The sequence below is a fragment of the Colletotrichum karsti genome (genome assembly GCF_011947395.1).
Source record: "Colletotrichum karsti strain CkLH20 chromosome Unknown Scaffold2, whole genome shotgun sequence".
Lineage (NCBI taxonomy): Eukaryota > Fungi > Ascomycota > Sordariomycetes > Glomerellales > Glomerellaceae > Colletotrichum > Colletotrichum karsti.
The window spans coordinates 160,777-188,312 of NW_024065902.1; the positions used below are offsets into that span (position 1 = coordinate 160,777).

At 51.7% G+C, this 27,536-nt stretch overlaps 6 protein-coding genes across 6 annotated transcripts; 4 read left to right on the top strand and 2 right to left on the bottom strand.

Annotated features, from left to right (window-relative positions):
- Positions 1-3,044: 3,044 nt before the first annotated feature.
- On the bottom strand, positions 3,045-5,115 carry CkaCkLH20_00594 (glutaminyl-trna synthetase; the record flags this gene model as incomplete). Its single annotated transcript, XM_038883314.1, has 4 exons — positions 3,045-3,125; positions 3,179-4,419; positions 4,472-4,709; positions 4,816-5,115. The coding sequence occupies 4 exons, from the start codon at positions 5,113-5,115 to the stop codon at positions 3,045-3,047; spliced, it is 1,860 nt and encodes a 619-aa protein (XP_038750909.1).
- Positions 5,116-5,694: 579 nt separating this feature from the next.
- Positions 5,695-6,632, top strand: CkaCkLH20_00595 (macro domain-containing protein; the record flags this gene model as incomplete). Its single annotated transcript, XM_038883315.1, has 2 exons — positions 5,695-6,443; positions 6,497-6,632. The coding sequence occupies 2 exons, from the start codon at positions 5,695-5,697 to the stop codon at positions 6,630-6,632; spliced, it is 885 nt and encodes a 294-aa protein (XP_038750910.1).
- A 4,360-nt stretch (positions 6,633-10,992) lies between these two features.
- On the bottom strand, positions 10,993-12,207 carry CkaCkLH20_00596 (uncharacterized protein; the record flags this gene model as incomplete). The annotated part of the gene is made up of 3 exons (XM_038883316.1): positions 10,993-11,039; positions 11,149-11,723; positions 11,777-12,207. 3 exons carry the CDS (start codon positions 12,205-12,207, stop codon positions 10,993-10,995), a joined length of 1,053 nt encoding a protein of 350 aa, XP_038750911.1.
- Positions 12,208-13,503: 1,296 nt separating this feature from the next.
- Positions 13,504-15,346, top strand: CkaCkLH20_00597 (cytochrome p450 monooxygenase; the record flags this gene model as incomplete). The annotated part of the gene is made up of 4 exons (XM_038883317.1): positions 13,504-13,984; positions 14,121-14,189; positions 14,259-14,861; positions 14,913-15,346. The coding sequence occupies 4 exons, from the start codon at positions 13,504-13,506 to the stop codon at positions 15,344-15,346; spliced, it is 1,587 nt and encodes a 528-aa protein (XP_038750912.1).
- A 636-nt stretch (positions 15,347-15,982) lies between these two features.
- Positions 15,983-17,963, top strand: CkaCkLH20_00598 (cytochrome p450 oxidoreductase; the record flags this gene model as incomplete). The annotated part of the gene is made up of 7 exons (XM_038883318.1): positions 15,983-16,190; positions 16,243-16,372; positions 16,426-16,654; positions 16,731-16,833; positions 16,900-17,138; positions 17,213-17,484; positions 17,543-17,963. 7 exons carry the CDS (start codon positions 15,983-15,985, stop codon positions 17,961-17,963), a joined length of 1,602 nt encoding a protein of 533 aa, XP_038750913.1.
- A 595-nt stretch (positions 17,964-18,558) lies between these two features.
- Positions 18,559-26,316, top strand: CkaCkLH20_00599 (uncharacterized protein; the record flags this gene model as incomplete). Its single annotated transcript, XM_038883319.1, has 4 exons — positions 18,559-19,855; positions 24,184-24,579; positions 24,628-24,829; positions 24,876-26,316. 4 exons carry the CDS (start codon positions 18,559-18,561, stop codon positions 26,314-26,316), a joined length of 3,336 nt encoding a protein of 1,111 aa, XP_038750914.1.
- Positions 26,317-27,536: the final 1,220 nt, after the last annotated feature.

Below are 27,536 nucleotides of genomic sequence, written 5' to 3' on the forward strand. Positions count from 1 at the left end.
CGGGCCGGAAGTCTGGGCAACACCAAGCCTGGAGAAATAAAACGAAATAATAAAACATCGCAGAAAAGCTGTACGATCAATTGCGGCCAACAGGAGAGGGGGAAAAGAAGACGTAATTACTCGAATCGGCTGCCTGCTGCGGCGCGGCCCCTCTTGACAAGCAAACCAATCGTTTTGTACCACCAACACTACCAGGTAGGTAGTAAGCGCGTGCTCGAGTCCGATGGAATCCATCCAATGTCATGGCCGGAGAAACACCAGAGATTGGATCGTGACGCTTCAAACCGTTCAGACCAATAAGTTCTCAACCACTGCCCGCCCCGCCTGGTCACCGCATACTGGGTAGCACGCCAAAGTCGGGCGAGTCCACCCCGCCCTACGCGAGCTGCCCAGCCTGTCACTATTCCCAAATGTCTCCAGCTACCTACGTAAGCCGGGCTGAGCTCTGCCCTGCGGCACAGCTTACCGGGTTGCAGGTCGCCTCGCCAATGGATAATGGACCCTGGGTTTCTTCACCCCAAAGTTCTTCCTCGTCCTCGGCGACATCCAGGATTCTTCCATCATCGACCCCAAACTCAGAATCACGGAGAGTTCATGACTAATTTACCCGCAGAAAGTTCGTGCAAAAGTCTGAAGATTGCGTACGGATACCTCAGATGACAGCCAAATCTTGCGCTCAAAAGGACAAAAATCCAATGAGACCAGATCAAATGAGAAGAACACCCTCCTCACATCCCATTTTATTTTTTATTTTCCCGTTTGCCTCACCTCCCCTGCCTGCCTTCCTACTGGGGATCCCCAGCGATGCAAGGGCGGCCGAATCCTACGCCCCCACCTCTCGCCCGTCCCCGCAATTCAAGTCGTTCTCATTGGTCATTTTTTAAAAAGTCAAACGATTCCACTCTCTCGCCCTGCCAGCCCGTTGCACGAATCAGATGCGCCCGCCTCACGCCGAATTTTGCTTGGCTCGCCCAACTGCAACGCTGCCCTGGCAGCCCTGGCAGCCCTGGCTGGCCCTCACAGCCCTCCCACGAATCCTGCACGGGCCCGTCCGCACCCCCGGCGTCCCGATTAAGGTTATCCGGCCGGCCACCACTTATCCCGGGGGTCCCGTCGCCGGCCGTCAAGGTCCATCACCACAAACACCGGAGTATGCCTGCTGATTACTGACCTACCTTGCGGGCCAAGTAAAATTTCCGTCCGAAGAAGAACCCTTACTTTTCGTTCTTTTTCTTGTCCGTGGCTCGGGACCTCATTTCCATTCTCTTGGCAAAAGCAATCCCGTTATCGTCTGAATTATTACGAATGGTTAGCGAATCTATCTGCTCAAAGCTTATCGTCAGCTCTTCGATTATTCTCCAACAGTTGGAGTCCACGCTGTCTTGCTTTGACAGACTGACAACGGCGTGCTTCTCCATCTTCTCCCCCCAAGTTAGGAACACCTTGGTTGACTGTTGACAAGTACGTGCCGCAACTTCCGGGCACACGTTGGCGGGTTAATTGGACCCTGTCAATAGACTTTTCCTCAAAAGTCTGATGAGCGTGATCGACAATATGTCACCGACTCAGGGTGGAAATTCAGGTTGATTACCACAATCTGTCATAAACTGCAACTCCGTCGCGTTCATTACGGACGGGTAGTCAATATCTCAGGGCGTACCGGTTTGAAGGGTCCAAAGCCTAAATGATGCGATGTCTAGTATCAATGCCTGGATGTGCTGGTCACATTATGGACGGCCAGGATGCGTAATCGAAATACATCAGACGGGGAGGGCTGATCTATCTGCTGCCTCATCAGGTACTTCGTCTTTGATCATACTCTTGTTGAATCACTCGAGATTTGTGTACCCTGGCCCGTCTATCAGTTCAGCTCTCGTATGTATTATTGGATGCTTGGTCAGAAAGTTCTGCATCTCCGGCCCCAGTCCAGACACAGCAGGCAACTATCCGTCCGTAGGTCAAGTAACATCAGCTGTGTTCAGAGAGGTATATATTTGTGAAGTGTGACAATCAAAGCTCTCAACTCATCCCTCGCGGGCCCAAATATCACGCACGAGGCTTTTCGAGCGGCTGGTACACACATTTAGCCGTCATGCGCTGGCATATATCGACCTCCCAAGTGAATGAACCATCCCAAGTATAGAACCGCTCGTGAAATCCCTCTCCCTCACTCTACCCATCCTCATCCATCCAGAAGAACCAAAACCACAACCACCGACCCCCCAACCCACAACCTCCCTCCTCCCCATCCCCTCGATCCTCCCTCCTGCACAACAACCCTCACACACTCCCTCCCAAAATCGCAAACCTCGCCCGCCTTACAACATCCCCCACCACAACACCTCTCCCCCTTCCCGCAACCACCCTTTCCGCAACACTCCCCATCGACACAGACGCCGCCGCAGAGCCTCTTGCCGTCCGGACAGCACTTCCCGAAGCCCAGGTCGACGCAGTGCGAGCCCGCGGCGCAGCAGCCGGGTCCGCAGCAGCGCGCGGACGAGGGGCAGCAGTTCCAGTTGTGCGGGAGGTGGCACATTACTGCGAGATGTTAGAGTGTTGAGAGAGGGAGAGGGGATGGGTTGGGTACCTGTGTCTTTGGGGCAGGTGTTCTCGACGTTGTCACGACTGCGTAGAGCCGGGATTGGGATTTCGTAGGCTGTGATGGTGGAGTTGGAGGTAGTCGAGGTTGATGGTGTCGAGTGGGCGGAGGTGCCTGGTGCATAGAACCACGGGAGGCCGGTTACTAGTATCAATAGTATTTGAAAAGTTCGAGATAGCATCATCTTGATTGTTGGTAAGACGAAGGAAGTGTCTCCAACCTCAGACTGCTCTCACTTGCAGAATTAAGTAGGCACCGCGAATCATACCAGTGATTCATTCATTCCGATGACACCAGCTAACAAACAACAAACGCAATCATTCACTAAGGTACCACAGTGTGTGGTCTTTTGCTTGGTATTTTCCCGCCGTCTATGCAACTCCAAATGCTCCCACATCGCCTAATCGCCCTCCCCAGATCCCCCTTTTTCGCAAGCACTTCACAATCAGTTCTTGTTGGCGTCTTCCTTCAGCGACACAATACGGTTGAGGATGATCTTGTCGTCGGTGCTATCGGAGTCGACAGCCTACAAATGGTTAGCTTTGAATTATAGACCCTCCTGTCGATGGGATCACTCACAAAGTAGGCAATACGAGTAGCCTGGAAGCGGACACTCTCCGGTCCACCCTTGCCAAGCTCACTCTCACCAGCAGCCTCGGGCCAGGGAGCGCGACGCTTGACCTCGTCGAAACCGCTCTCGATGATGGCTTCGGGGTAGACCACCTCGCTGTCGGGGTTGATGTCGTTGAGGAAGCCGCCCTCGGCGTCGTCTGGCTTCTCGCTCTTGAACAGTGAGTTGTGGATGCGGGCCTCCACCTTCTTGGAGCCGTCGGTGCCAACCCAGTTGATGAACGCCTTGGGCTTCTTCGTCTCCTTGTCGAAAACTGCGCGGATCTCGGTGACCTTGCCGGTGGTCTCGTCCTTGGTGTAGGATGTCGCCTTGATCGGGAAGGGGGCGTTGAGCAGACCGACGGTCTTGTTAGGAGCAAGGCGGAAGTAGTCCTTGCTGTCAACCTCTCTGAAATCGGCACGGTCAATGTACACAGTGGGGGTGAACTTGACGGTATGCGATCCCATCTTGGGGTCCTTGGGAGAGAAGGGGAGCTCGACATCAGTGGTCTCAGCATCCTCGATAACAACGGGAATGGGGTCTAGAACCATCATCAGTCTAGGGACGGTACGCTCGAGGTACTTGCGCACGGTCTGCTCGAAGCGCTTGATCTGGATAACCGAGACGGAGGTCGTGACACCCAACTCGTTGACGAAGTCGAGAATGGCTCCAGGGGGAACACCTCTCCTCTTAATACCAATCAGAGTGAACAGACGGGGGTCGTCCCAGCCGCGGACAATCTTCTCCTCGACCAACTTCAGAATCTTTCTCTTCGAGAGGACTGTGCCAGTGATACCCAAACGGCCGTACTCGCGCTGCATAGGCTCGTAGACGCCGAGAGTCTTGTTCAACCACTCGTAGGACACACGGCTCTGGACGAACTCTGTTGTGCAAAGAGAGTGGGTGATGCCCTCGAAGCTATCGCACAGGCAGTGCGTGAAGTCGTATGTGGGGTAGATCTTCCAGTCCCAGCCGGTGCGGTGGTGAGGGGTGTCGGTCTTGATGCGGTACGCCGCGAGATCCCACATCTGAGGGTTACCATCGGTGATGTCCTGCTTCATGCGAAGGAAGGCTTCTCTGGGCTTGTATTTTCCATCCTTCATATCTCTGAACTTCTGGAGGTTATCGTCGACGGTCTGGTTCGCGTGCTCGCATCTGAATCGGGGGCTGGAGCCCTTCTCTCCGCCGCGCTGGAGTTTGATCTCGGTGTCTGAAGGTTGGTTAGCGGGCGCAAAGTCGCACAGCACAGGTATGATTCTTACCACCGCAGTAGCACACGTAGGCCTTCTCCAGTGTGATCAGCTTCTCGGCAAGGTCGTACAGCTTCTGGAAGTTGTCGCTCGAGTAGGTAATCTTGTAAGGGGTGAATCCCAACCACTGGACCATCTCCTCGATCGCTGTGAAGTATCTCTCCTCCTCCTTCTCGGGGTTCGTATCGTCGAATCGCAGGTAGCAGACACCGCCGTGATACTTGGCGAAGCCGAAGTTGACGGCGATGGCCTTGGCGTGACCGATATGCAGACAAGGGGACAGTTAGTGGCATGACATACATCGGCCGATCTCTCAACACCTACTATCCATTGGGCTCAGGGGGGAAACGCGTAACGACCTTCTCAGATGGCCTCTCCTTGTAAACCTCCTCCAAGAAGCCCTGCTTGAACATGGCCTGGGGGTCCAGCACGACCTCCTCGACCTTGGGCTTAGGTGCAGCCTTGGGCTTGCTCTCACCACCGCCAGTGGCCTCCTTAGCAGCCTTGGCCTTCTCAGTGGCAGCCTTCTTTGCGCGCTTCGCCAATCGCTTCTTGAGCTCGCCCTTGCTCACCATCTCGCCCGTCTCCTCGTCGAGCTGGAGCTTGGCCGTCGACTCGGCCAGCTTAGCGGTGGGATCCGCGGGAGCGTCCGCCATTTTGTCGGTATTGAATTCGGAAAGGCAACGGCTGCGTAGGTTCTCGGGTATAGTGGGTATCGTGTCGTCGTTTGAGTTCGCGATCGGTTCAATTGAGTTCAACCCAGGAAGACGAAGGTCGAAAATGTGTCGTTGTGGTGGCGGGGCAGCACTTCTTTTACGGCGGGGATGACTCAACTGAATCCGGATAAGGAGGGGCGAGGGGCAGACGCAGTGACCTCCGTGCGACAGAGCTGATAAGATAAGTCCATATCGCGATATGATAATGAATGGCGCTAAGATAAAGCAGCTCGGCAGGCGCCTGACGCTCGACGCCGTCCTCGCAAGCTCCCAAACACGGGACCAAAAAAGTAGAGAACAAGTACAAAGGGTGTAATTGAGGTAATTTCCAGAATTAACGAAAACCTAAATCTGTTATTATAAGATCCTCCCACCGAGTGAATAATGAACCATCTTTGCTCCCTCCTACACCTTTTTCGCTGCCTCGTCCGAACTACCATCATCCTCCCAGGCTAATTCGATAAGCCGATAAGCACCGATAAGACAGCTCAAGCTCAGCGCGGGGCTCTTTCTTTCGTCATGGGCTCCCACCTCTCCCGCCTCTCCTGCTTTCACTCAACACCACCGCAACCGTCTCCCGCGCCGAACCCCGTCGCGAAACCGAACCCGAAAAGCCCTGCCAAGTCGCCCATGCCAGTTCGACAAGCCGTCAAAATGGCCACCACCGCCGCCGCCGACATCCCAACCGTCGAGCTCCTCTACAAGCTCGGCAAGCTCTCCGCCCCCACGAAGCCCCTCTTCCCGCCCAACGCGTCGCACAACCAAAAGGTCGCCGTCATCCGCGGCGACATCACCAAGCTCGGCGTCGACGCCATCGTCAACGCCGCGAACACCGGTCTCCTCGGGGGCGGCGGTGTCGACGGGGCCATCCACCGCGCCGCCGGCCGCGGTCTGCTGCAGGAGTGCCGCACCCTCAACGGCTGCGCCACCGGCTCTGCCAAGATCACCGGCGCCTACAACCTCCCTTGCAAAAAGGTCATCCACGCCGTCGGCCCCGTCTACGACGAGCTTGCGCCCGAGTCGTCTGTCGAGAAGCTCAAGGGCTGCTACCAGACCAGCTTGGAGCTCGCTGTCCAGAATGGCTGCCGCAGCATCGCGTTCAGCGCCATTAGCACCGGTGTTTACGGATACCCCAGCCGCGACGCCGCGCCGGTCGCCGCTGGTATTGTGAGGAAGTTCTTGGACGGAGAGAACGGCGATAAGCTGGACAAGGTCGTGTTCTGCACCTTCGAGATGAAGGACGTCAATGCCTACAACGACACTCTCCCGTACGTATTCCTCACTCTTCTTTTGCTTCCATTGATTGCTAACGGTAATGTAGTAACTTCTTCCCCCCTACCGATAAGAACGCGCCCCAAGAGGAGGTCTCAGACGGCCCGTCGAAGGAGGAGGCCGAGGAGGCCAAGGCGATCGCTGCAGAGCTTCCCAGCGTGCCAAAGGCCGATCCTTCTGCATAGAAACTTTCCTTTCGGCAGGGATTTTGGACCTTACAGATATCACCACGCTTTCCTCAAAGGAAGTTTGGGATACGGAGTTTGGGGAGTTGGGATGGGCAAAAGCAAGCCGGATAACATACCTATAGTATTCATAGCGACGACATGAAAGAGACGATTTCACATGAATCAACTGAGAGACGACGTCTACATACACCACAACGCTCTAGGCCTTGGCTACGAATTACTTTGACACTCAATCAGGGGTACCTGAGTGCTTCCCCTACTCAGGGCCACAAAACAGGAGCCTGATACTTCTGCAACATGGACAAGTTCAATTTGGTTTGGGGTCTCTTTTACCTCATTCATGTTCGATAAACTGACGGATTTGAGAAGCGGAAGACACGGCAAAGAATATGTGGCCTACCCCTTTTGACCCAACGTCACCACAGATGAACCGTAAGAACGTATCAGAGCTTCCGTTTTCTCAGTTCCATAGAAGATTTAGTACCCACCGAACGAAAAAAGAACTTGCGTTCGACAGGTGAACACGGGCTCAATCTTGCTCTTGAGGTGAGGTGAGGCACCTTGACATCTTGCCACTGTGGAACTCGGCGCTTGCCTCAAGAATCCTGGCGATTCCATTGCGGAAGGTTGCAAACCTTACCGCACCTTGACGACTCTTAGGGAAGGCACCAGGCTCGGGATTGCCCTATCTCGTTCGTGACCTAGGTACACCAACCATGAAAGCTGCGATGCTAGGAACAGCAGGATCAGACGTTCCCTCCAGCCTCCGCCGCCACCATCGCGCCTGCCTCTCCATGCTACCGGTGACCGTTGCTTGAGGTTACCATGGTCGAGTGGTTCTTGTCCATGAAAACTCATGATTTCGAAGGATTCAGTTCGATTCCTGCATGTATATTGTCGATATATTCATTTTGCTACCTGGTATATGTGGAATTCTGACGCCAAAGTATGCGGAGATGTACGGCCAGATGAGGCGAACATTTTGGTGCTGGCTGCACCTTGATAAAACGACAGGTGGATAACTCGTAAAAAAACAAAAAATATATAAAAAAGTGACTGCCCCCGCTTGGGGGCGTTGTCGGGCCCTCCGATAACTTTGAAGTGTTTTTAGCACTTTGCGACTGAGTCGCTGGCTTAGTAGCAGGCGCAATTTTGTTTCTCGTCTTTGGGTGAGAACTTTTGACATATTTTGGATTGATATAGGCATGCCTCCGTCTGCAGGGAAAGCAGGTGATGCTGCTACTCGCGACGGAAGGAAGGTCTTGCCTTCTTCTTGCCTGTCCCAGTGGTCAGGGCATGTCGAATGTCGCTCCTATGAGGTAAGAGGCTGGTCCTTCCCTAGAGCTCAAGCAGGCGCGTGAACATGAACTGTGATGAGAAAGCAATCTTGGAGCAACAGGGTCTCTCCTTGAGAGATTCCGTGTCAGACTTCGTAGATTCTGGTTCTGAGTTCGCATACATATAATCTCTTACAAAGCCGCCTCTCGTGGTACAGACCGAGAGGGGTTAGCACTTTGCGACATCGTCGCTGCCTCACATTCGAAACACGAATACGTGAACAGTGATGAAAACATCAATCGCGGAGCATATTTCTCTATTGTGGAGAAGCTGTAAGACTTCATCGATTGTGCTTCTGAGTTTGCAGGAGTCCTAATCGGGCGCTCTCGTTGCCCAGACTCACTGTGCTTAGCACCTTGCGACGTTGTCGAAGGCGCAGCAACGAAAAGCACAAGCATGGGAATAATGATGGGAAAAGAAAGCACGGCACAGGTCTTCCTCCTACGTGTGGAAAGGCTCCGCAGATTGCCTCTCTGAGGTCCTGGGCATGATGAGATCCTCTAGTTTTTCATGACTCCCTCTATTGCTTGTACTCCCTTCTTGTTTTATCGAACAGTTGCGAATATGTTGGTACGAAACCGCGAATTCAGTTACGTCTTTCCTCAGAGTTGGGTGGTGATGACACGACGCCGGACTACAACACAACAAACCTACTATCCAAACCGCCTAGGTAGGTAGGTCCAGTCGGGTGCAATTAGGTAGGCGTGATTCATCCAGGGGATTTCCCTTCCTTCCTCTCTTCTCCAATGCCAAAGCAAAACAACCAAATGGGCAGGACGAACTCGAGACCTTCACCTTCCCCGGACAACCACGGGCGGCTGCCTTCTGTAGACGGTTGCTACTGTGCGAGGATCGATGGCCGAGTTGGCATCAACACGAAACCGGTTGAATCCTTGCAAGACGCGTTCGATTCTCCGTTGATGCCATTATCTCAGACTGTTTTGCTTCCGAGGCCGCGCATCGCACCTCGAAGTTCGATGCACCAGAATAACAGCACAAACGAGCGTGTTTTTTCGGTGCCGCTTTGGGCCCAAACAACATGCAAAAAAGAAATCCCCGCGAGCCATTTATAGAGTCAAACGGTCCCTCAGATGTATTATGCGCGCTTCTCCCTCTATTTGCCCTAGCTTGTAGCTAGGATCATCATTAGCGGGACCGTTCTTCTATACTGTGTTGAAGACTTCGGCAACTTTTTCTATTAAATACCCTTCTCTCCTAATGGAGAAAGAAAAGAACATGCGGAGATGTGTGGAAGGCGGCGAGTGCTTCTTTGGCAGCACCTTCCCAAGAGAGTAGCTTTGAGGAAGCGCTGATTAAGTGTCCTTCACCCCAGAAAGCAATCTCCAGAACCTGGACACTGGTGAAACGTAGAGATCTTTCTCGGAATCCGGGGTGGGCTCGATTTCCGGTTGAAAGAGACCCGCCAACTCGTCCAACTGATCTGCGTCAAATATCCCTTTCTCCTGAAACACGTCAAACACCACATCGACTTGCTTCCAACTGAGTCCCGTCCGAACGGTTGGCTCACAATGCGCTGACTCCGAATCGGCTGCCCAACGGAGATGGTCATACCCCGCAGCACTGGGTATGGATATATGTCTCTTCGCGCCATGCCGTATGAGAAGTTGACAGGCTTGGAAGATGTTTCGTGGACCAGGGCGAGATCCATGATCTAACCGAGCGATGAAAACCGCCCAATTGAATTCAATTTCCGAATACTCTCCTCTACAGCGAATAACGCCGTCCAGAAGCTCCAGGTCAATCAAGTCAGACGTTGACCAGGTGGCATAGTCGCCAACTTCGACGGTAACATTGCCTTCCAGGATATATGATTCGAGCGTCTTTCGATACCTCATTCGGGGGTAGCTCGCCCAACCTTGCCTTAGTGAAGGCTGTGCCATAAGTAACTGGGCCATGGCTTGGGCTATCAATAATTCCATGCCGTTGATGTTGATTCCGGTTTCCGTCATGGCGTTTACGACTGAAAGGCATCTGTATAGTCTCTCGCAAGTTATCCAGAGGTTTTCTCCATCACGCCACAGCTCGTCAGGCTCAGCCTCTTCCATGCAATAGACAATTCTGAGGATGAAATCAACACAGATCTCTGCGGAAATGTATTCCATATCAATACTGCAGAAAAGTAACGCAGCAGACAAAAAGTACCGAGGACTATGTCTCAACTGTGATTCGAATTGCTGTAGAGAACCTGACCCGCGGAGGAAGTCAACCACAGTCCGATGAAGAAAGCCAATGCGGATGCTTGTTGAGTCGTCTCCGTCAACTTGCCATGACTGAACTAGATCGCGGCACCGCGCAAGGACTTGGTCCCTCTTCTGTTCACGTGATAGAGTCTCTATCACTCTAGACCCACGTGAGAGTCTTTCGATGTTCTTTGGATGCCAAGCTGACGATAACTCGACGTTGTACAGCAGGTGCCTTTTGGACCTGAATTTCGAGCTACTTGATGGTGATGGGGGTAGATCTGAAGCGATTGATGGGAGTAGGTCCAAAGCGATGAAGACATCAATCGGCAGAGGCGCGCTAGATGACAGTAATAAGATAAAGTCCAGTCTTGCTTCTTCTCGGTAGACATCTTCGACGGAGTCCAGCATCCGTTGGAAGAACTGATAAAGATCAGATGGAAGTTGCGATAGTCTTTGTTGGAGAATGTCAAAGCCGTCTTGGTTGTTGAGTCCTCGAAGAATCGACTTGACCACCAGCGATACCCAAAAGAATACGCCTTCAGCTTTGTTAAATATAGTTTGAATCAGTCGTTCTGACGATTCTCGCTGCTCCATACGTAGATCTCTGAACCGCTGGTTTTGTCCCAGATTGTCCTCGATGAACATTCTCATGTCTTCTCGAGTCAAATGTTGCATTTCGAACTGCCAAGGACCATGGCCGAAAGCCTCTGAAAACTGAGACCAAGGCCTGCTTGCGCAACAGACTTTAATGTCTGAGAATCGTGCAATCGCGCTAAGAAATACCACCAGGGCCTCATGATCCCCAATGTACTCATCTAGCCCATCAACAAGGAGCAGAACGCGGCGTGGAAGCTCGTCAAAGCTCCGAAGCTTGTCAAACGACTCCGATAGCTCCTCTATACTCCAAGTATCCAGCGCCAGAAATGGGTTTAAGTACCTCCGAGAGCATACTCGAGGTATGATTTCTGGACAATGCACCAAGATTTGGAACAGCAACGTCCTGAGCAACCCCTCTTGAGACCTCTGGAGCCGACTTCCAACACTCCAGAAGAAGTGACGGGCGATGACCAAAGGTTTTGATCCAGACCATTTGCGTGCCAGCGGAAGGGTCTTGGGATGGTTCAGAATGAGCTTCATTAACGTGGACTTCCCCGAGCCAGGTTTGCCAGTGATCCAGAAGACGCCACCACTAGGCTTTTCAAGCCAAGAGCAGAAGTTGACCCTGGAAGATTCGTCAAACATCCATTCGAACGTGTCCTTGTGGGCTTGCAAGATCTCATTCTGTCTCTCCTTGATCTGGGTGAACTTGAGAGACAAAAGGATGTCCCTGATGGCACCTTGCTTTTTAGATTCGTCTGCAAACCTTGACAAGGAGCCTGCGAACGAGAGCATCTGAACAGAATGGACTTCTGATCCCGAGTGGAGCAGGTCTCTAAGCTCCTTGGCCATGGCGTCCAGTCGCCGTCTTGTGGCATCGTTCCAGGCTGCGGATGCTTCACCCAAGGACAGCATCATTTCCGAAGTTGACATCGATACACGCGTGTTTCTACCGCAGGCATTAGACTTCATCTTAAGCAACGACATAAATCAAGTACACACTGGATAAGTCCTTCAAGTCTCCCAAAGATTTCAGTTTTAACATCCATCATTCTGGAGTGAAGACCTTCGATGGCGCTCTTCTTCCAGTTGGCTTTGACGGAAACGACAAATTTCGCCCATCTTGGATCGCGTTTCCCGGCGGCAATCGTGAGACTCTCAAGCTGCGAGAGCAGTTCATTTGCTATTTTGATACAGCGACGCAAAAGCTCCATCGTGATGGCATCCGCTCGTACCCCGGCATCGCTTTGAAGTTGGGTACATCGGTCTTTGAGGCTGGTGGTTATGGAGCTGAGGTCGACATGCCGTGCCGCCAAGCCTTCGGTGTCGATGTTGCGGTACGTCTCAATGATGGATTTCGTGACTTTGAACCCAAGTTCCAGGAACTGGACAATGTTGGCGGCAACGCCAAGCGCCGCGAGAGATTCGGCCATCGTCACCTGCCGACCGTAGGAATGAGCAGATGTTGGATTGTGGTGTTGGAACACCGCCTGAAGGGAGATTGAAAGGAGGATGAATCGCGCAGCTCAGATCAGGCTGGGAGTTCGGAGTGCGCAGGAAGGTAGTAAGCAAGGCAGAATTGGCTGTTGCGGGTGTGGCACAGCAATGTCAGCTGGTTTTCTGCTGCAACTTTCATTCGTTCGGTTAAACACCAACCATATCACCACCAGACAGTTGAGAATCTCGTGATTAGTGACATCTCAAGTGCCAAGATTCAAGCTGGTTCAACCGTAATCATGTTTCTTTGGTACACATAGCGCGCTGCCGCTAAATCTTCGTGTTCTCGATACCGGCCAGAGCGAGAATTTAATTTGAATTTAGAAGTTCCGTTAGGACAAGGGTTGCCGAGGAGGCTCGCATAAGATGTGCTGCCTTGACGGGATGAAGTGGCTTGCCAAAGGCAACGGCTGTCATCGCTTATTGATATTAGTGATTAAGCAATTCAAGAAACTCCGGGAAACGAAACAAGACTTATGTATCTGCAACAATATGCGGGTGATGCTCGTTCCTAATGCCTTGAGAAACGAAGCCTTTGCTGACCCAACAGAAAAGACGGTGGCCCAAGGCAGTGGAGGTCGCAAGATAGTTGACAGCTGCCGAGAATAACATACCAATTTTTGGTCCATGGTTTTATTGCACGGGTACTCAAAACTCCAGCGAAAAGACAGCTTCCGAGTCAGGCAAATGGACCTCTGAACATGGCGTCCGACGAGTGAAAGACCGGAGGTCGTTGGTTTAAGGGCCGTTTTCCCGGGGGCATCAAAGACTATCCCAAATCCCAAGTGCTCCACAGTCCCCGCCGTCGGGCACTTGTCGCCTCCCGAAGCTACTGCATGATCTACATGACGCGGGTCGTAACGCATGTGAGTATCCGAAAACACCGCGCCTGATTCGTTAAGATCGTTTCGCGATGGAGTTCTAGCGGGTCCTCCCTCGTCACTGCCAACCACGTTAAGTTGCAATTCGAGATCTGTCGGTTAGTTATTCCGACATGTCTGCGACGATGCCTTAGAAAATAGCCTCATTCACTTCAGAATTGGTTCCTAGGCTTAAGTAATACGGACGGTAAATTTTCACCTCAAACTCGAACTCAGAGATTATAAATAGCGGTCCGGTTGCTGACTTTCAAATTGCTTTCTCATCAGTTCATCCCATCAAGGCAGACTTGAGTCGCCCTCGTTTCTTCTCAACACCACCTTCTGTGACGGGTTGTCACACGTTCTTTTCAAATGGATGTCATCCAGACTCCAAAACATCTCCTTTCCTCGTGGTCGGAATCATCTTACTTCACAAACCTGAACATCTGGTCATCCTTAGCTCTCGGCATCGTCATCCTCAGCCTCTTTACCACGATACCCCACTTACGCAAACCGTCTCGCAAGCTTCCTTGCATCAACCCAAGACAGTCGTTGGATCTCTTCAATCAGAAGAGAAAGACTCTTTTCTTGTTCAATGCCAGAAAGTTGATGGAAGATGGCAGAAAGCAGTTTGCTGGGCAGCCATACAGGCTCATGACGGATGTTGGCGAGACTGTTGTCATCCCACCGGAATTCGTCAACGATATCCGCAACGACCCAAACCTCAGCTTCATGCAGGCATTTGCTGAGAACTTCCATCCCCATCTGAACGGATTTGAAGCCTTCGCAGTTGGAAACAGGCCCGATGAGCTCTTCCAACTAGTCATCAAGAAGCGAATCACCAAGCTGTTGAGTAAGTTGTCGTCAACTCAGCTCTCACTGATGTTACCCCACACCCCACATTGTTGTTGTGCCCTCCACATTGGCTTCAGTTCACCTCTACTTGCCTTGGATCAGATGAATAACTAATACGCATTTGATTCTTCCAGATCAGATCACCGAGCCCCTATCGTCCGAAGCCAAGCATGCCGTCGATCTGCGATTTGGAACATCTAACCGTAAGCCTCAACCCCACACCCACTCGAACAAACTCGAATAAGACGACTGACACACGACCCCACATACAGAATGGCGCGAGTTCAACATCAAAGACGACGCCTTGGATGTCATTTCTCGGCTTTCATCCCGCGTCTTTCTCGGCGCCGAAGTATGTCGTAACGAAGCATGGCTCCACATCACGAAATCCTACACTGTCAATGCCTTCATCGGCGCTGAGACTATGCGCATCTACCCCAGCTGGTTACGTGGGGTAGCTCAATGGTTCGTGCCCCAGTGCAAAATTCTTCGAGAACAAGTCGCAGACGCAAGACGCATCATTGAGCCGGTTCTCCAGCGGCGCAAGGACCTCAGAACTCAGGCTCAGGCCAGAGGCGAGCCGGTTCCCAGATTCAACGATGGCCTGGACTGGTTCGAGGAAGATAGTAAGGGGAACCAGTATGACCCTGCTGGTGCACAACTGGGACTATCGGCTGTTGCTATTCATACCACAACAGACCTTCTCGTCGAGACAATGCTACGAGTCGCAGAGCACCCTGAACTCTTTGATGCTCTGAGAAAGGAGCTTGTGGAAGTTCTCAGCGCTGAGGGTTGGAAGAAGACCGCTCTTTTCAACATGAAGCTTGCAGACAGCGTGTTGAAGGAGGCGCAGAGACTTAAGCCAGTTACTTCAAGTAAGTTCAGACACGTAAGTGCAGCAGACAGATACTGATCAGGTCTAATAGGCGTCATGTTCCGTGTTGCCACCCGGCCCGTCACACTTCCGAATGGTCTGCAACTCCAGACAGGCGAGCGGTGTGTTGCCGATCTAGGGCAGATGCAAGACCCCGAAGTCTACGAGAACCCCCATGAGTTCGACGGATACCGCTTTGCACGCATGCGTGGCAGCCCTGGTCTTGACAGTCAGGCTCACCTTGTCAGCACTTCTCCTGCACACTTGGGCTTTGGTCATGGGCAGCACGCCTGCCCCGGCCGTTTCTTCGCCGCCAATGAGTTGAAGATTGCATTGGCGCACTTGATCATGAAGTACGACTGGCACCTCACTCCTGGATACAAGCATTGCTGGCAGGAATATGGTTTCGGTTGGTCCTCTGACGGGACTGCAAAGCTGCTAATGAGGAGAAGGGAAACCCCAGAGATCGATATCGATACGCTTTGAGCCAGTCGTTTCAATTGGACGTATTTAAAGGATTTCGTTCGCATGTTGTCATAAAATCAGAGGATAGAAGGTCGAGCGGGTGTTGGATTGTCATACTACACGCCCGAAATAATACCAGACGTAGAGGTAGAAGCAGGAATAAGCCACACGCACATGATCCAATGTCTCGGCGTATGCAATGATGTGAGAATCACTTGAACCCACGGGACGGCTCGCCCATGCCGATCTACAAATTTATACGAGTGTAAGCGGGTATCCAGCCACTATGATTTGTGCGAATCGCTGCAGGTCGGGCACTTCTCCTCTTTCTCACAAAATTGTGGCCCCCGACCCTGCATGATCTTGCGCTCGCTAAACCAACAGAGCTGTTGGCACAGGGGTTTCACGGATCTACCTTCCGTAAAGCGTAAGGAAATGTACAATTGGTACGAAATCCCACATGATTGCATATCGTCCTGCAAGGCGCATTCTGGTAAGATTGGATAGATGCCACCTTCGATGTAACTAGGTGATGAGGGGTCGTTCAGTAGGGCTTGGACTGAAACATGTATATCAGAGCGTTTGCCGTCCGCAGTTGTTCAATCTACAAGATTTCGAATCTCTGGGATTAGTGCTAGACTAAAGCAAGAGCACAAAATGCAAGACTCAACGCTCGTGATCGGCTTCATCGCCGTGGTTTTGGCTGTCTACGTTGTAGACAGGTTGATCCAGGCGAAGAAGAATGCCAACCTTCTTCCTCTTCCTCCTGGACCCAAGGGACTCCCACTCTTAGGAAATTTGCTCGACTTGCCGAAAACTGGCACATTTGAGGCTAAACATTGGGCAAATCTTGCTGAGCTGCATGGTGAGTACATGATTCCTCTCCACAGACTGCATCTGAGTTAACACGCACATAGGACCTATCAACTCAGTCAGCGTTATGGGGAAAACTCTCATTTTGATTAACGACAGCCAGTTGGCGCTTGATATGTTGGAGAAACGATCAACATTCGCTTCTAGACCGCAATTCCATTTCGCTGGAGATATGTGAGTGATTGCTGATGCTCTGAACTTTGAGATGTTTTCTGACACGGACTCAGCATTGGTTGGGGACGAATTACCGCCGCTATGAGATACAACAACACATTGCGAGATCACCGCAAGAGCTTCGCACGTGTCATCGGAACGAAGTCGCTGGCTGCACAGTACCACGAAATGCAAGAAGCCGAGAACGCACACTTCCTTCTTCACTTGTTGGATAATCCCGACATTCTCAGAGATCATATCAAGAGGCAAGGCAATGTTTCGAACCTGAACTTATTGCCTGGGGTAGAGTGACTAATTGGTGGAATATAGACAAGCAGGCTCTTCTATCCTGAAAGTTGTTTATGGCTATAACGCGGAGCAAGAGAAGAGGGATCCTCTCATCGACATGATTCAGCGTTCCATCGATGACTTGTCTTTAGCTGCGGTCCCTGGAGCCTTTTTGGTTGACATTCTTCCAATTCGTAAGCTTCCAAATCCGCCATGGATTCATCCTGGTCCAAAGATTGCCCTATCCTGACTCTTTCTAGTCCGCTATGTTCCAGATTGGGTTCCCGGAACGGGCTGGAAAAAGACAGCGAGGAGGTGGGCATACGAACTGAATGCTGCGATCGAAACACCCTATGAATTCACGAAGCACCAGCTATCCGAGGGAAGAGACAACCCATCCTACATCGCAAATCTTATCAGGACCAGCGAGAACACCCCCGAGCAGATTCATAGTCACCAGTGGTCATCTGCAGCTCTATACAGCGGCGGTACTGATACGGTAAGCATAGGCCCAATATGCTGTTCGTTTGCTCTATGGTGAACTACGAGCTAACCCATGCATGTTCGCTGCAGACCGTGTCTACTACCGCTTGTTTCTTCTTGGCTATGACGATGTACTCCGACGTCCAGGCAAAAGCTCAAGCGGAGATCGACCGTGTGGTTGGCACTGGACGCTTACCTAGTCTCGAGGACCGGGAGGCTCTTCCGTATGTTGAAGCCGTCTTGAAAGAGACGTTGAGGTGGCACACCGTAATTCCTATGGGTCTACCTCATGCTGGTGAAGAGGACACCACTTACGAGGGATACCGTATTCCAAAAGAGGCAATGATTATGCCGAATATCTGGTACGTTCAGCAGATCTCATCCGCTCATACGAGGCTAACATCATTCCTTCTTTCACAGGCGCTTTACCCATGACCCGGAAACCTATCACGATCCTGAAGAATTCCGGCCAGAGAGACACTTGGAAAGTGAAAACCATCAGCCGGAGACCGACCCTCGGAAATTCGTTTTCGGTTTTGGGAGACGCATTTGCCCTGGTAGGATATTTGCGGATAACGCGCTGTTTCTCACCTTTTCGCAGTCTTTGGCTGTTTTCAACATTCGAAAGAAGTCTGTTGATGGCAACATTGTTGAGCCCAAGATGAAAAGCATGCCGGGTTCTATCAGCCATTTGGGTCACTACGAAACTTCGATCGAACCACGCTCTGCTCACCACGAAGACATGATCCACTCTCTTGAGAAACGATATCCATGGCCAAAGTCTGATGGGGAGACACTGAAGAGAATGGTACCTCCACAGGTGAAGAACGTATCCATTTGAATGGTGGAATAGCGAGATATATATGACCAGATCATAAGGGTGGCTGCATTGTATTGCGCGGCGTATTGCATTTGGTGGAATAGAAATACGGGTTAGCGAGTCGATCGAGAACTTGATCAAATGGACAGGGCTTTACTTCGGATTGTTGGCTAATAGCCGAGATGTTCGGCGCTTAATTTGTTCTCAAAATATCATAGTGACTCCCATTTGGAACCCCGGTTGGGACCATGGAACTTAAAACCGGCGTCAGCCTCTATGTCCTGCGGCCCGTTGACGCACCTCGTTCGATGAAGGTAAGCCGTTGGTTCGTTGCCTCACCGTTGCCTCGCCGTGGCTTGAACCGCCAATCATTCCCTTGCGCGAAGCGCCGACGTAATCAACGCGCTCCCCGCACTTAAGACGTCCATTAGGTCGCGTTCTTTTCATCGTTTCATGCTCCTTCAAATACGGATTTTCACTGCAAAATAACACCAACCTGCCGATTCGTGTCAGCCCTCGCTCCTCAAAGACAGAGATTACGTGGCTGATTGCATTCAGTGCCGGTCAAGACGACTGCTAGACAATGTCATTGCCAATTCACCCAGCCGTCGGCGCAATGTTTGCTAACGAGTCTCGACGGCGGACAGACCCTAATCCAACGGAGACCGATCATTTGGGCAACGTCTATACAAAGTCAGACGTGTTCGTCTATCGCCCTCTGGATCCCACCGTCGACTGCACACGCTTCGTCGCAATCGAGCCAGCCGACGATGAAGATAGTCCTGTGGTCTGCAGACTGGTTCACTTACCATTCGGGCAACGCCCAAAGTTCGAAGCTCTCTCGTACACATGGGGAGACGACAACCCCAATAACGCTATCACAGTAGACGGCTGCAAGTTCGAAGTCCGGAGTAACTTACTCGACGCCCTTCGGTTTCTACGAAGACAGGTTTCTCAGGATGCCCTTTTCTGGATCGATGCACTATGCATCAATCAGAAGGACGCCGACGAGAGGAATCGGCAGCTGCGCATGATGGGGCAGATTTACTTCAGGGCCAGCCAGGTGATTGTTTGGCTCGGCAGGAAATACTCGAAGTTTCAAGAGACGATAGAGAGAATATCTGCGGAGTCTCCGACTGCCAATGATGAGGAAACAGAGCAAGACATCTCAGAGAGGACTCAAAACAAGATCAAAGATGTGGAGAGCGCTCTGTTGGCCAAGTTGGTTTCAGACGATTACTGGGATAGGCTGTGGATCATTCAAGAGATTGGGCAAAATGACGAGAAAAAGGTGTGCTTTGGCACCACGTCGATGTCATGGGAGAATTTCATCCATACGGTCACCCATCACAGCCATTTCAACGGCGAGGGACCACTCCGACTTGATCGCCATCTCAAAGAGAAGTACACCGGTTCTCACACCTTGAGACGTCTTCTTGTGGAACATCGCCTTGCAAAATGCAAGGACAGAAAGGATAAGGTCTACGGCTTGGTCGTACTGGCTGCCGATGGCCACGGTTTCCCGATGGACTACAGGAAGTCTTTGATGGAGATTTGGACCGACACAATGCGATTCATGAACGCGCGGCAACTCTTTCATCCCACGTCAGAATCTGACATCATGGACATGGGCCGCTTGATCAAGTCTCTGCTCATGGAGCCGCATTCGTCACCACTTCAACAAGTTGGACGGCTTTATGAAGCCAAGACTGACCCAAAACTCATAATCGAGAGAGATCATGTATCAAACAACGCCGATGTCTTCCCCGTCAAGTCCTACGTTCTCGGTAGCATCGTCCATGTTGGGCCGCCAGCAAGAGACATGGTGTCTAACATTGGGAAAGCCAACGAGTGGGCCGAGAGTGTCCAGCACAACTTTTCATCTGATCTCGGGGAGGCATATGAGGAGAGTTGTAAGATTTTGCGGGCAATACTGGCCTCAGACGACGCCACACTGGCTGGGAAGTGCTTCGATCACTTAGGCCTTGTAAAATGGACCGCCATGCCATTCAAATATCGCAATTGGGACGGATATGGATTCTCCAGTACCGGGAGGCTACAAGACCACTACAAAACCCCAAACCCTGACTGTGATGAGACAGCGGAATTGCACGTCGATGCAGATAAAATCAGGGCACCCGGGGCAGGCTCTGTAAATAAACAAGACGGGGTGGCAGATGTTTATTTGTATCAACTGGAGGACAACACTTCCAGATCTCAGCCATGGAAGATGGGAATTGTTTCAGCGCAAGCGCGACGGGGCGATCTCATTTGCTGGATACGCGAAACCAGCCGAGCTGTCGTTGTACGAATGTATCAAGGGGAGTCACAGTACGTTACCAGCAGCTTACAAGTTTGTGGGACAGCAGTGGTCGGAGAAGACGTTCGCGAGTCACAGCCAAACCATGTAGATCGCTGTCAGACTGTATGGAATAACACGACTCTCAAGCTAGATCCGGCGACAATTTTTGTATTGATCGATTAGTTGGTTATTAATTAGGAGTAGTACACCTATTCAACTTCCAATATTCGTCCTTTTGGAGAAGCAGTTTTTCAGTCACCACATCGCTATTTCGTTGTTTCATAAACGTACATGTAAATTAGACCGCACATCCACCCATAGAGCTTCGAACGTTCAAGAGTTTGCTAAAACCAAATAATGTGGCGATGGAGGTATTCCAACATCGTGCTGCCGTAAGAATTGTCGAACGCTATGTGCTCTTTGTCTTCCCATTTGTTTGATACTTACGGCTACGTGTAGCATCCCCATTTTCTTTCACAAACATGATCCACGCTGCAGACAGATGCCGGAGAGTTTGCTGTGAAAATTGACGCTGTTTTCGAGTGACTATCAGCTCATGTCACTTCTGTACCTGATTGTTTATCGTTAGACATGAGTCAAGTTGCTTCTGATAACTCCACATGTTTGCGATTGGCAGAGATCGTCACATCTTTCGGGGTAACTGAATACCAGGATAGCCCTGATAAGAACGAACGATGAACAGAACACGGTTGACTTCAAGATTCGATCGATTGGACTCGAAAGCTGTATCAAAAGTCACAGCTTCCTCGGCGGGTGAAGCTCGAAAACACCCTTCTCAATGATTAGGTCAAGTGAGTGACTGCACATTCGTACTTGAGTCGGACTGTCGAAGGCTTCTGGTAGAATTTCTGACCGGAATCAACATCTAGACCACTGACTCGGCAGGCGCTGGCGTCAAGATTACCACCAATAAAATGTCAGCATGGTTCTTATCACGCCGCAATTTAACATCGACTGGGGAACCCCTCTAATACCCGGCCACAGAGGGGAACCCATAAAGCTTTGCTTCGTGTACTCTCATAAGACGTCGCTACTAGTGACTACATAACGAACGTAGGTCAGGCGAAGTGTTCCTTTTTCGACGTCAGCCAAGTACGACCCCAAAGCTTAGCCAATATGTCTGCATCACAAACAGCGCGCCCACTCATCTTATATGCTGTTCCCCCGAGGGAGGGTCACATGCGACCAGCTTTACAAATCAGCAAGCATCTGACACAAAGAGGATTTGATGTTACTATCCTGGGAACCAAAAGATGGAAGCCGACCATTGAAGCAATCGACGCACATTTCAGTCCCATTATCGGCCTATGGGGAACGTTGGATGATCCAGGACGCTGGCCGGATATTGCGCATGCATCAGACCCCACGGCTCGGCTTGCAGCGTCTCTCGACGGAGGGTTCACTTCACTTCTACCTAGCGGACTCGAGTCCGTCCGCTTCGCACTTGCCGGAATACGCCGAAGACAGCCAAAAGCTCAGATTATTGTGTTATCGGACACGTGCTTTTCGGGAACCTTGGCCTTGAAACTGGGTACAGACTTGCCGGAAGGTTTCGACGAGGGAGAGGAGATTAAGACAATAGGTATCGGAGTGGTGCCAACGTTCTGGTCAAGTCCGGAGCGACCTCCTTGGGGATCTGGATTGTCATTCGACGACAGCGAGGAAGGCAGGAAAAGGAACCTTCGTGTTCTGCGAGAAACGTGGAGCAACGCCGCCGAAGAGCGTGCAAGATGGGTCTTGGGTATGATGGGATGCCAGAAACCGCTGGAGTCTTTATACGACAGCCTCCCAACAAACATCGAACACCCTTTCTGGGATGCGACGACAATTTGCCACGACGTCACGCTTCAGATGTGCCTGCCATCTCTCGAATTCCCGTCCAGCGACTGGCCATCTCATATCAAATTCGCGGGAACACTGCCGATCAAGCCACTGCCGGCGAGCCTCATATATCCACCATGGTTCCAGGAGATCATCATAAACAGCGCTTCGCTGCATGCATCAATACCCGGACGAAAGAAGATCATCTTCGTGGCCCAAGGAACGGAGGTGTTGGATCACCGCGAACTCATACTCCCAACGATGCATGCACTATCTGCCAATCCCGACGTTATAGTCGTCGCATGCCTATGTGTCTCCGGCGCAACACTGGACACGAGCAGCTTTCCCGAAAACAGACTGCCCGATAATGCGCGAGTGGTGGATTACTTCCCGTACGATGCGATCTTGGCTCACGCCGATGTCTTCGTGTCGAATAGCGGATACGGCGGGTTTCAGCACGCAGTTTCCAACGGGGTACCGATGGTCCAGGCTGGGAATTCCTTCGATAAACCAGACATTGGGAGGAGAATCGAGTGGTCTGGGCTGGGGGTATTTTTGGCAGATTCTCCTGCTACGACGGAGTCTCTTGAGAAGGGGTTGAGAGAGGTTTTGACGCAAGATGCATACAAGAAGAGGGCAGAGGAGTTGAAAATTGAAGCCAGGTCCTTCGATCCTCTGCAGAAAATAGAGGATGAGATAATGGCGTTGGCGGAGGAATAATGTGTTTGTTTTATGAAGCCTACGGAGCGTATTCCTTCAGTAATATCACAGGCGTTGCCAGAATCACTCCCCGTGTAGGAATTCCGCTGTGCTTCAACTAGAGAGTCTTGTTTGAATTCATTTCTCACATTCTCCGGCGAAAGCGAATGTCGATGGGTCGTGATAGCCGTCAATCAATACCTTTCCTGGTGTCGGGGATCGCACAATGCACGTTCGGTAGACGATCCGAGACATACCCGGAGCTCGTCCGCGGGATTTCGGGAGAGGAGTCCTTGTTGGAGCCGGGGTTCAGGGGTCAAGTCGCACCTCCACTCTTAATTGAAATGAACGCGCCAAAAGCACTCGAGGAAGCCAACGATATTGCCAGAAATGACGGGAAGATGCATTATCAGAGCAGGCTCAGCTCGGAATTCCGCGTCCTGCAGTACCATAGTCACGGCTGTTATTCCTGGTCGAATACTTGAGCAATGACAAGGACGACGGATAATAAGGACAATACTAGAGGTACTAGTAGCAGAGCAATACCGGCAGCGAAGGCAATACTAGAGCGACTAGCAGCAAGGACAATTGCAGAGGTAGAGAAGTAAACGACTGCAATTGCCGGCAGCTCAACGGCCGACTTATCCGTGATCTTCATGTATTTAGCTTCGACAAAGGTGCGCTCTGGAGATGAGATTCCCTCGTATGCCAGGCAAGCGCAAGGGGCGGCCCCAGTCGGGGAGTAACCTTGCACAACGACCTGCCAACTGAAGCTAGCGGCTCATGTGGTGTACACCTTCTCCAGTATTTCAAATGTTAGCAGTACAGGGGTTTACTGTTACTACCTGCCCGTAACTTCTATTCAACTAGTAACAGTAGGCCCGTCTCACACTAACATTTGAGACGCTGGAGTGGAAGGTGTAGACAAAACAAGCTCATGCGATTGATATGAACGCCCACTTTACGCGATATGGTGACATCGCAGGACCCAGACGGCGGCCGAATCTCTGCCCACGCGAATTGTGGATGACGATTACAAGATGGGCAAGTTATGGAGGGATATAAGGATGCGAGGAGACTGCGCGAATGCTTGGCTTTTCAGGCCAGCTTTCTGCGGTACTCCGGGTCGAAAGCCAAGTCCGTCTGAACCGACTTCAAGATGCGAAGCTCCTTTGCTGCCGTGCCGGCTCTTCTGGCCAGCGTTGTTGCTGCCCTGAACAACTCGACGACGACGACAACGGCGCCCGCGTACGGCTCTCCGACCGAGCCTTGTGCTGCCGTCAGCGCAGCGTGGGCATCTCAGCACGCTGCTGCCCCGACGGGTAAATATGTCCTTTCTCGTGATGTCCTTTCTCGTGCAGCGGTTGTGTCAGGAGCGATGCTAATTCAAAGCCTCAGTCACCCCCACCGTGCCTGCCCAGTTGGCTTATGACTGCTTGAACTCCGTCCCCCTTGGAAAACAAGAAGCCATCGACTTGGTCGACTCAATCGTGCCCTACCTGGAATGGCAGAGTGACGCCGCCTACAAGGCGGACCCCCCAGCCGATTACGATTTTCCTGCCTACGATATGTTCGCTGCGCTTGAAACTATTCGAAGCAATCTTGTTTCCGACGTTTATACTAGTGAATACGCGTTCCAGTCTGCCTTATATGAGGAGGTATTCGGCCCTGGGCATGATGGGCACTTCGTCTACTACCCGGATCTGTTGACTGCTGTTTTTGAGTGGACCCGTGAGCGCGCTCTCGTCTCCATTAGCGAGGACGGCTCATCTCTACCTGTGATCAAGGTCTACGGTAAGATAAGATCCATTCAGATTGGGCGTTGCACTAACAAGGTCTCAGAGGATGTCGTTTCATCTCCGGAGACTGCCTCCGCCGTCAAGCTCATCAACGGTATTGATGCTGCAAAGTATCTCGACGAGACCATCAACAAGGCCAACTGGAATCGCGACGCAGATTCGGCTTATAACTCTGTCTTTTTCGAGCAGTCTTTGTTCGCCACAACAGGCGGAAAGGGCTACTTCAGCTCTGGGGGTCGCATTCGGTAGGTTTCCAAGTGAGATCGTCTCAACTCGAGCTAATCCACTCAGTTACGTCTACCAAGGCGCCAACACCACTCTCACATTTGAGAACGGCACCGAGGTCACCTTTGAGAACCACGCTACTATCAAGAAGGCACTCACTGACGTCGTCGACGGTCCGTCTTTCTACGCCAAGTTCTGCAACCCCCTCAGCCCGGCTGCCGATACCCCTGCAAGCACGACCCCCTCCAGCTCCGGCTCTGGTGCCCTTCTCCCGGGTTACCCCGCCCCCGTTATCACTACCCCTGACGGTGTGGTCTCTGGATACTACCTCGAAGGCGAAGGCCTCGAGGATGTCGCCGTCATCGTTCTTACTGCCTTTGAGAGCGAAAGCCCTGAGGAGTTCCAGTCAGTCGCTCGCGACTTCTACACTGCTGCCCTTGCTGCTGGCAAGACTAAGCTGGTCATCGACTTTCAGCAAAACGGCGGCGGTTACATCCTCCAAGGCTACGACTTCTTCCGACAGCTTTTCCCAGATGCGATCCAGGAGGGTAACTCCCGCTGGAAGGAAAACGATGGCTTTAATGCTGCAGCCGAGATCGTCTCCGATGTTGTCAACGGTCTGAATGTCTACACCAGCCCCAACGCTGATCTGATCAGCTACGCCCAGACCTGGTTCAACTGGCGCTATGACTACAACCTGACCGACGAGCCCTTCACCTCATATGATGCCAAATTTGCTCCTCAAGTCTTCCAGAACACTTCATACACCAACCTGATGCGCTGGAACCTCAACGACCCCCTTACCACCTACAACACTACCTTCGGTTTGGGTATCGAGATCAACGGGTACGGCAACCTCACCAACGTCACTCAGCCCTTCGAGGCCGAGAACATCATCATCCTCTATGACGGCGTCTGCGCCTCCACCTGCACTTTGGCTTCCGAGTTTCTTCGCCTCCACGGTAACGTGAAGTCAATTGCCATGGGCGGTCGACCCAAGAAGGGCGGTATCGAGGGTGTTGGTGGTATCAAGGGTTCTCAAGTCCTTGACTGGAGCTCTATCTACGGCTTCACCACCGACCTTCTGAAGTACGCCACCACCGATGCGCAGAAGGCTGCATTTGCTCGTTACAGCGACCTGCCCCTCAACCGCAGCCTGGCTGCAGCTGTGAACGTGCGTGACCAGATCCTGAGAGATAACGTCGAGGATGGTATTCCTGCCCAATTCGTCAAGGAAATCACCGACTGCCGTCTCTATTGGACTCTGCCAATGATCAATGACGTCACTGAGGTGTGGAAGGCGGCCGCGAATGCCGCCTTTAACGGTGGAAAGTGCGCATTTGGCGGTATTACGAAGAGAGATGTCGGCGACTCGGCTGAGGTGAAGCGCAGCAACTACCTCGCCGCGTCTCTTCTGCAGGAGCGCTCCACTGCGGCTCGTCGCAGCCTGCCTCCGACGACTGAGCGTCATTGGCAAGATAAGTACGTTCTCAAGGCCATCGACTGAAAAGGTGGTCCGTGAAACCTGGTATACACTACTCCTCGGTTGGTATTCCTAGCCGAATACTTGGGTAGTAACAACGATGACGGATAATAAGGATCGCACTAGAGCTACCAGCAGCAAGGCTACCGACAGCAAAGATACCAACAGCAAGGCTACCAACAGCAAGGGCAATGATACAGGTAGCGAGGAGTAGCTGCAAGGAAAACAATAGCCGTGGAGGACTGTAGTTCCAAACCTACCCAGTTCATAATAATTCTATTTGTAATTTGTGAACTTGAAGAATCGATTGGAGAAACTTCTTATGCCATGACACGAAGAATACTAACAGTCACGAGAGGGTTGACACCCATGTTGTGTCGGTGAAAACCTAATGACAGAAGGACTGAGACCATATGGAAACCGAAGTCATTCCGGCTGGAAATATGATGGGCAAGGCCTGACTTTATCGAGGCCAACAACGACTCAGATTGAACGCTGACAGCATGACCATAGCCGTTAGTAACGAAGGCTTACCCTTATTCCCTCGGATTCCAAAATAGGCAAATATTCACCGGAACCTAATTTGATGGGTCGCATTCACCTAAGACGATATGAACTCGCAGCTTAAGGTGAAAGAAGTTGAATAATCACCCCGATATTGACATCGCTATCGCGGCGGTGCCTGTGGGTTCTGGCCTCATGCGCGAAATAGATTGTCAAACCAAGACCCAGAGTCTTTAAATGCTTCTCGACCCCTTTCGAACCCCTCTCAAAAACAAATAAGGGTTCGCGATGCTGCAGTGCTGACAGGCGGCCAGGGTCCATTTAGACTTGGCAAGTCAACTCCCGGTTCATCCGTTCCTCCGGGGCCTAGGTCACTTCCGGACTTCCAACCTTGTTCGGGCGTCCATCGTGACCCTGTACGGGCATACCGGGCGCAAAAATATCACCGAAAATCTTCAATCCCACGCACCGGCCTGCGAGGTGATATTACAGTTATGTACCCCGCACGAATTCCCCCACAATCGCCCGTTGGCTTTCCCATTTTGCCAAGCAAGCTGCCAAGAGACTTGGCGGGAGAAACCTCACATAGTCCCCGTTTTCTCCATGTTTGAAGGTTGAACACAGCCTTCCAAAGCCAAGAGAACAACGACCTTTGGACGAAACAAAATCGTTTCGATGCGCCCTTTTTTGCATCGATAAAAACCCGGAACGACAATCGGGGTGCTCAGACCCGCGAATAG